Source organism: Cajanus cajan, chromosome 6, assembly GCF_000230855.2.
Source record: "Cajanus cajan strain Asha chromosome 6, NIPB_CcT2T_4, whole genome shotgun sequence".
NCBI lineage: Eukaryota > Viridiplantae > Streptophyta > Magnoliopsida > Fabales > Fabaceae > Cajanus > Cajanus cajan.
This window is the reverse complement of record NC_138522.1, coordinates 42,673,250-42,682,583: the sequence shown is the minus strand read 5'-3', so window position 1 is coordinate 42,682,583 and position 9,334 is coordinate 42,673,250. Positions and strand designations below refer to the sequence as shown.

At 32.4% G+C, this 9,334-nt stretch overlaps 1 protein-coding gene across 1 annotated transcript; it reads right to left on the bottom strand.

The window, feature by feature from the left end:
- Window positions 1-1,503: 1,503 nt before the first annotated feature.
- On the bottom strand, window positions 1,504-3,007 carry LOC109802517 (RING-H2 finger protein ATL11). Its single transcript, XM_020363912.3, has one exon. The coding sequence runs from the start codon at window positions 2,753-2,755 to the stop codon at window positions 1,742-1,744; it is 1,014 nt and encodes a 337-aa protein (XP_020219501.1). The 5' UTR covers window positions 2,756-3,007; the 3' UTR covers window positions 1,504-1,741.
- Between the last annotated feature and the right edge of the window lie 6,327 nt (window positions 3,008-9,334).

The window sequence follows — 9,334 nt, the reverse complement described above, 5'->3', positions numbered from 1 at the left end:
GGGTGTATTTATACGAGAGTGGAGGTGTGTTTATCATCAGCCAAGAAGAGGAAATCGGGATAGGTGACCCAACGTTGTGAAATGTAATGCTTTCAGAAAAAAATATATAGTGATGTTGATGCCTGTAATTTTGTAAACATATTTTCCTCTAAGGATGAGGTCAGATTGAGATTGATGGAGAATGAAATATACATATCAGATATTAACCTACGAGAAAATGTTCCCAAAGTTATTAATGCAAGGAAAGGGACCTGATTGGGAAGAAAATAAAGAGTTATAAGTTTATGTAAGAAAACACATATATATACATAACGATAGGTAATCAACATATAATTTAAAAGTATAATTCATAATTTTATCAAACAACTTTTAACAATAACAACTTAGCAATGTGTCTAATATTCAACAAAGCAATATAATTATCTTAATCAACTAAAATAACTAAAATAATTAAATCAATATCTATCTCAACTTTCAACAATCGATACAATTTACAACATGTATGATAGCAAATAATTTAAATTAAACACGAATGTCACATTCATTTGAGTGAGATCAGAATAAACTAATACATCACTTGAACATTCCATTGACGAGTTGGTGAACTTCAAAGGAATCTTCTAGAATCTCAATATTGTGATTCGTGACGAACCTCAATGCGGCAACGAAGAGTTTAAAAACAAACTAAAGATGAAAAGCAAAGTAAAGAGGACCAATAATGAATTTGAGAGCAATGATCCACAAAAAAGACTATGAAAATGGTTTTAGGGATTGCAAACACAAACATGAACATGAAATTGAGACTAAAACTAAGTCAATTTACTTTCACTTGAAAACTAAAAGTCACTTAGGTGAAATACAATAAATCTATGTCATATCCATGTAACCATTCATTGTTAATTATTTAAATAAAACTAAAAAAAATGACATTAATTAAATAAAATGAGACTAAATTAAAAAAAAATAGACCAAATAAATAATTTAGTCCAATCATGATATATGAATAATTGCCCATATAAATTTTATTGTTTACACCATTTACATGACCATAAAATTTATTTTAGAATTGATAAATGGAAAATGATTCAGCCTCCAAACGTGAATGCCGAAATTCTCTCCAAACGAATAAAATAATAGTTTAAATTATAAAATATTAAATTAAATAATTATTTTATAATAAATTTATTAAAAAATATTAATATTTTAAGGATTCGGACCATTATTCAGAAATCCTTTCGGACTGTGTAACATAACTCTTGATAAATTTATTTTAATTAACTAACTTATTTATTTATTATTTTATAAGGTGCAAAATAGTTGAATAAATCTTTCATATATAGAGAGTAGTAAATTGTTACTGATGTTTTTTTTGTTTGTAATTACGTGTTTATATGCAGACAAAACCGATGAAAACAAGGAAAAGATTAATGAAATATACATATGTTTAAAGCAACAAAGTATTAAAGCATAGCAAGATGAATGCAAAAAATGTAGACTAGAAAGGAAGCAGGAAATGTTTGAATTATTCATTTTTATATTTATTCACGTTTACAAAATCCTATGTCTCCCTTGTTCCACACAGAACACTCAAAAAAATTGGAAACTTTAAAATGCAGAAGCATACAAATAAATGTATGTAAAAGAAGAGTAATTACATGTGCACTGCAGTGGTTGGTAAAATAAAAGGCAGAGTGAAGTAATGATATCATATCATCACAATCGTTGACCCAAAACAAACAATCTATTCCTCACTACCCCTTGTCCCCGAGAATAACCGATTCCAAGATCGTTCTCCGACATCATCCTTCGGCGACCGCGTCCGAGAAAACCCACCTCTCACGAGAGGACTAAGGCTGTTCCCCACACTTCTTGTCCTGTAACCCCTCCTCGCGCTACTCTCGCGCGTGAACCTCACGTCCACGCCGCAACTCGTGGTGCGACTCAGCGTCGAATTCACGAGCTGGTTCCGCACCTCCTGCGGCAAACGCAGCGTGAACCGCTCGCAATTCTCCCCGGGTTGAATCAGCGAGTGACCCGTCGAGTGAGACCGCGGAAACCAACTCGCGATCCTCAAACCCGTTGACCTTGACCGCGGAGTCACCTTCGGAGAAACCGAAAGCGGACGCGCAGTCGCAGGTGCAATCCCCGTGTCCTCGTCGGGTCGGGTCGGGCTATTTAATTGGGGCTGCTCTAGATCGGGTAAGTGAAAGGAGGGGTCGTCGGGTTTGGGCACGAGGTTGGCGCGGCACACGGGACACGTGGAGTGCGTGGCGAGCCAGGCGTCGATGCAGTCGGCGTGGAACACGTGGCTGCACTTGGGGATCAAACGCAGCGTTTCGTCCTCCTCGAACTCGTTCAGACACACCGCGCATTCCAGCGTGGCGCGCCCTATCTTCAGGCTCTTCACGGCGGAGTAGACGAAGGTCGGGAACGTGTCCAGGATTTGGCGGTCGAGGCCGCGGTGGCGCCGCGTCATCGGGAGGGAGAGGTCGAAGCTCCTTCGCTCGCCGCACTGCCGCGTGTACACGGACAGGAATCCCAGGACGAAGAACACCGCCACCAGGATCACCAGCACGATGGCCATCGACTTGTCGAACTTCAGCCGCGAGAAGTTGCCCGGCGGCGGCGGCGTCAGCGCGTTGGGGAGCTGCGCGGCGGCCGGCGGCGGAAACTGTGCGAGTGTGAGGAGGAAAACATAAAAATAAAAAGAAAAGAGAAAAAGAAAAATGGGGGGAAGGTGTGGATGGAGTGTCATGAGGATGAGGGTGAAACTGAATAGTGGTTAGTGTTTCATTTGAAGTAAAGAATTTTGAATTTGATGGATTATGTGATAATTAATAACACGCGCCGTACATGACCGTAATTAATGATGGTTGTTGTTGAAAGGGGGATGAATGAACACAAACGGCACCGTATTATGGTGGCAAACAAAAGAGAAGAATGAGGCTCTGTTTCTTTTGCTGTTGGTGGGAGTGATGTTCAACTTCTTTACAATTGGGTCTATTTTCTTTTTATTGTATTTCTGGTTTGAAAGAGTCGCCATGGACTTTGCTACCTTGCGCCCACATTGCTTTGCAATTTTTTCAAAACAGGATAAACCTTTTATTTTAAATTGTTATTTAATTTTTTTTAAAACAATAGGACTTTTTTTCCCCAAAATTTCTTAAATGTATATATATATATATATATATATATATATATATATATATATATATGTATGTATTATTTATTTTCTTTCTAATTTTTTAAAATGTGTCGTTTTCTTACCAAACCCTTCCGACAAAATAAACCTGGAGGGAGGACTGAGATTTTACATTTGAAGTGGTGACAGACCGCGCGAAAGGTTGCAACTGAAAAGGGCACAAATAGAAAACCCAAGACTTTATTTATTATATCTTTTTTTAATTTAAAATCTATTTAATTTATTTTTGGTAATAATAGTATACCATCAGTAGCCTTACATGACATGCAATGTGGTTGCATTAAAGGCCTTACATAAGTTGAAAATAAAAATGAAAAAGCAATGAGGGTGTGAGACGTGTGTAGGCATGGCAATTTAATCTGTCCTCGTAGGTACTTGTCCGAATCTGCTTGATTTGGATGCGAAAAACTCGTGTTTATCAGATTCGGGTTCGGGTTCGGGTTTTCTCTGATTAATAAAATCAGGAACGGGGGCGGGGGCATGATGTTAATATCGACCCGACCCCGCCCCTGCCTCATACCTGCCCCCGTCCCGCCTCGCTTAATAATATAATTATTTAAATTGTTCATATTTATTTAAAAGAAAAAAAGAAGAAAAAAAAATAGGAGCAAAGGCGGGGGCAGGACGGGAAAACCGGAACCCCGCCAGGGGCAGAAATGGGAACCCAGATTTTATCCTCGGCAGGTATCAAGAACGGGGGCGGAAGCCGTTTAAATTTGCGGGAGCGGAGACGGGGGAACGTAAAACTCGCCCTGTCCCGCCCCGTTGTCATGCCTAGACGTGTGCAAAACTTGAGGAGAAAATCAAGCACCTCATTTCATTCGCTTGGGTGTGCATAAAAGAAGGGGTGTTTTAGTGTTTATGTCCCGCTCGGTCCAGAAAGACTTTTTGATAGATTCAGCTTTAATAAATTAAATTTATTGTATTTTATGGATACATTTTGTTCTTACCGGAGATCAATCGTAGGGAAGATCTGCTGGGTAAGATTGGTGAGCCTCATTCGCTGAGTACGATTGTTGTTCCAAGGCGAGGGTGGTACCTGCAAAAGAGACTCCGATGCTAAAGTTAGTGTTTGTGGATATATGGGTATCGTATAAGTAATGCACGTACTTTAGTATGAATTAGGGTTTTATTGGGCCTTGGACCTGAGATCAGTTATGACCTATTTGGATGTCGGGTTGACGTTGCCTAGCGCGTGTCCGAGATCACTCCACGCTGTAATGCTGAGCTCGAGCTCGGCATAGCGGTACGAATAGTACACATTTAGATTGTGATTCAGGTCATTCTAACTCAATATAATATTTTATATTTAATCAATTTTGAATTATATCAAATTTTAATATAACAAATAATATTTTTCTTAACATAGAATTACATTTATATCCATATTATTTATCTTATAATATACTATGTTTAGTTTTAATGATTATAAGTTTAGTGTTTAAAATTATTTAGAGTTAAATTTCTTTTATACACTTTACTTATTGTTAACTCTATTTTTTATATATTTATTTATAGCTAAAATTAAATATGATAATAACTTAAAATAAATGATATTTAGAATAAAATTTAAATTCATAATAAAATTAATTAAAACTAACATATTAACTACTTTTCTTGATTTGGATGATTTATTATATGTTACTTATAATTAGATCTAAAAGTAGTATATTATAAAGATATTTGAGAGATTACAATTTTAAATAAAATCAAATTATTTAAAATTTACTTATATTTAAGACCGACACTCTGTATATGTTTTTATTATATTCATTCCCGGATGAATGAAAAGTTTTAACATTCATTCCTTTCGTATCAAATAATTGAAAAATCATTTCACTTTTCTTTTTCTTCCTAAATCAAACACGCCCTTAACATACAATTCTCCCCTTAGAAAGTCAAATCCTATAAATTGACTTTTTTTTTTCTTCCTCTAATTGGTTTTAATTAGAAGAGACTTGTGTTGATGTCATGTTCTTTGTTGTGTTCACACATAAAAGTGGCAGAAAAGGAATATATCACTAATACTACTAAATAATGTGTAGTAGAGATTTGCTTAAATGATTACTCCCTGGATCGATATATAAAAAATAATAATTTTATACGAATTAAAAAAGTCAATTAAATTTATTTAATCTATAATCTGATGATAAGTTCACTTGTTAGGATCGTTTAAAATATTGTTCGTTTTGATGTTTATTAGATTATTACAATCTTATTTTTAAATAGACATCTCAATTCTTAAGTGATGTGTGACTTTTAGGTCTATCGGAATAAGTTTTTAGTGGAAGCTAGAAGCTAAGAAATAAGAGTGATCTCAATTCTCCTTTTAATGTTAATGATGGTCTCCGCATCCGAAATATCGTTAGCTTTAACGCTTATTGAATTATTATGATTTTGTCTTTTAAAATATCTTTTAGTAGGTTAAAAAAGAAAAATACTTATAAATTATCTTTAACCTCAATTTTTAAACGATGTGATTTAGATATATCAAAATAATTTCATATAAATTATATAGTATATTTTTAAAAATATTTTTAATTATATTTATCGTAGATAGTACTCTAATTTATTGTTTTAACAATATTTTAGAATAAAAATAGTAAAGTGAAATTGATTTAATTAAATTTTATTTACTTTTTAATTTAAAAAATTATGTCTTTTTACTTATGTATTTATCTAGAGGAGCATTGTAAAAATCTAAACCACAATAATTTTATCTAATTGCATGGAGTTTTCCTGATGAGAGTTCTCTACGAAAAAAATTCAGTGACTTCAAATAAAATGAAACCTACCTTCATAAGAAAATAATAATCCATTTCAAATCATTAATCACTTTGTACTAATACATATCGCTTATTCTCTTATCACATGTTTCCATGGATTTTCAAAAATCAATATTAGCGATATATTTGCTTACTCCAAAATACAGGATTTCTTGCTTATCGAAAGAAAAAGAAAAACATATAACACATAACACTATGGCCTAATTTATTTTCTCTGCTATGAAAAGCAAAATGAGCAATGAAGTTGTGTAGTATTGCTAGATAACAAAGAACTTTTTCGAGAGGAAAATAGACTCGAACAACCTTTTTGTTTGTTTTTTATTGTAAAGGAAAAAAGGAGATTGGGAAGCATACAAATGTCTACATTACACATAACGAAAGGATAATATTTCTTTATCGGATTGGAGTACTTGCTAAAGGAAAACGGAAGAAAATGTCAAACTAATTCAGATTGATTATACATGCACTAATGATTGGGCCTGTATTAGGTCAATACTCAACCTTTGTAGAAGATAATTTTAATACGTCTCTGCCATCGGATAAACTATTGTATAAAATAAAAAAGTAAAATGTTATACAAATCAAAATGGGGGATGTAAACTGCAAAGTGGGTCATAATTTTTTCTTTTGAAAAAAGGAGATGACGAGGGGATCAAATTGAAGCCAGCAAGTTATCGAATAAAAATAGCCCAACATTATATATAAATGATAACTGAAGCTCCATCGCCCTAGTTTGGCTATCTTTTTCAGTCACATCTCCATCAAGCAATTCAACACTGAATTTTGTAACAAATTAAAATGGGTGTCTTCAGGGAACGTGGTTTCCATTGAAAACACCATCAAATTTGAATATAAATGCCCGTCGAACAAAGGAACATCCCATACGTAAATTCCAAATAAATTAATTGGTAGAAGTTGGTAGAAGATGAAAAATAATATTTTAATAAGATAAATATAAATGATAAATAATATTATTATGTTTATAAAATTTATATTTTTATATAAATTTTTATAAGTTAGAAGATGAAAATTTATATTTTTATGTAAATTTTAATAAGTTAGAAGATGATAAATATTATTTATATAAGTTAAATAAAAATGAAAATAATTATATGTTTATAAAATTGATAAAATTTAATAAGTTAGTTAATATTAAGTATACTTGTTTATTAAAATTTAAAATTGTTTTAATTTAAAATGTATACTAAATGTAAATAATTGAGGAATAATAAAAAATTTAAAAGTTGTAATGACATTTATAAAATGAAACAATGACATTTATCAAACTTAAAATCCATTATAACAACAAAAATTAATGGTGACGAAAACTAAATGTTTGACCAATATTTGGACATATCTTCTTAGTATGACCAGGGGTGTTATAATAAGTATAATTTTTACACGATTATGTTGTTCTCTAATGTCTATCTTTGTTCTAATCCTGTTGGACTTGGACTGACCCTTGTAAGTTCTTTTCAATTCTGGATTTGATCACAAAGTTTGGCTAGTAAAAGTTGGCCAATAATCTTCGTGTCAGAGCTCTCCGAACTGTTCTTCGTATACCTTTAAAACTTGTTGTAGGGTATAGATGAGAGATATGTAGCTTTCAAAGTTGTGTGAGCTTAAAGCAAGTACATACGAGCAAGATATATGAACTTTTTATAACTTGCCACAATCACACCACATCTCATCTAGTCTTACACTAAATCTCTCAACGGATCGAACTTCTCCCGAATGTTGTGTTTCTCCCACTAAAAATTTAGTACTTGTTTTGTCAAAGGTGATGACCGTGTTCGCCTATGATTGTGCATCTTAAATAGTTTTAATTACAATCTCCGAGTAGACATGACCAACATTAATCATTGTATCCACCTCCCTGTCTCTCTCAACGAAGAACTTGTTGAAACGGGTGTATGTTGTCATTACCATGAAACAAATTGGTAGGTTTCTTGTTTTTTAAGACTGGATTAATAGACTTTGTTAGGTTTGTTATCATGTGTCCCCAACGTTATCTATTGTCCCATGCCAACATCCATTTTTTCCTTGGAATGTTGTCCAACCATTGTGTTTCTCCAAATTATAACTTATTATAAATACAAACTTTCAAAAATTATAACTTATTAAAATTTTAACTTATTAAATTTATTAATTTATAAATTATTAAATTTCATAAAATTTAAAATTATTATAATTATTAAAATATAACACACATATATATTTTTTCATAATTTATTATTACATATTTTTAATATTTAATATATATATATATATATATATTAAAATCAGAAAACATTTACCAAAAAAAAAGTTGAAATAACAAAAACAAAAAATGCAGAAAAAAAATATACACCGGTGGACGAGATTCAAATCCTGGGGGACTGTTTTCCGGCAGGATACAGGTTCATTTATGTAAATATATTGAGGGGTTTTTTTTTTTAATTTTTAAAAAAAATTTCATAACAGTAAAAATTTCCAACTTCAAGCATCTCGCAAATTTTTATCTTCATAGTTATAAAATCAAATAAAAGTAAAATGTTAGATTTTAAATGTGCTTTAAACACTTTTTTTATTATCGAACAAGATTTATTAAAAAGAATCAAAAGTTTCTTTTATAAACGGTTTAACATTTATGTTTTTTAATTAAGGATCAGGGTTTGATTCCTATCTTAGATAAGTCACATCTAGAGATACTATTTTATTCCTAATATTAGTCGATCCAGTTGGAAGGAGTTATATATAACACTGTAAGTTCTATTTAATTATTGTCTTTTAGCAATAACGGTATATGTGGTGCTTGAGATGTAGTTGAGTGACTCTGAGAGTTAAGAAGAATATATAAATTTTTGTTAAGAATTAAGTCTCATAAATTCATATTATTTAGAATCTTAGAAAAATAAACTAGAGAAAATTTTATTGCTAACCTTCCTTCTTCTTTCTAGAATTCCCACTGTAGTAAGAGATCCTTGAGGATTGGAGGGTGTTGATTCAAAGCTTTTAGCTGAGAATCAAGTGTTATAAATGCAGAGCACAAAAGCTCGAAACTCTTCCCTTTTCCTCTCTTCCTTTCTTGGTTTGGAGATTTTTAGAGGTAAAGGAAGATAGACTCGTAACTTCATGGTTGCTTGATTAAAATTTAGGGATGGAGTTGATGTATGATGGATTTTGATGCTTGAAGCATGTTGGGATGACTTTTGGTAATTTGAGAAAATCTTTGGTTGCATGTGTTGTTTCTTATTATAAATGGGTGATTCATGATTTGTATATGAAGATTATATTGTTGCATGTTTGGTTTTGATGATTTTCAAGCGCTTTGGGGTAAATTCATGGGCTTGCCATGTGTAGAACT

Excerpts from the sequence above, each read along its gene's own strand:
- LOC109802517 (XM_020363912.3), bottom strand. The coding sequence starts at position 2,755 with ATGACACTCCATCCACACCTTCCCCCCATTTTTCTTTTTCTCTTTTCT.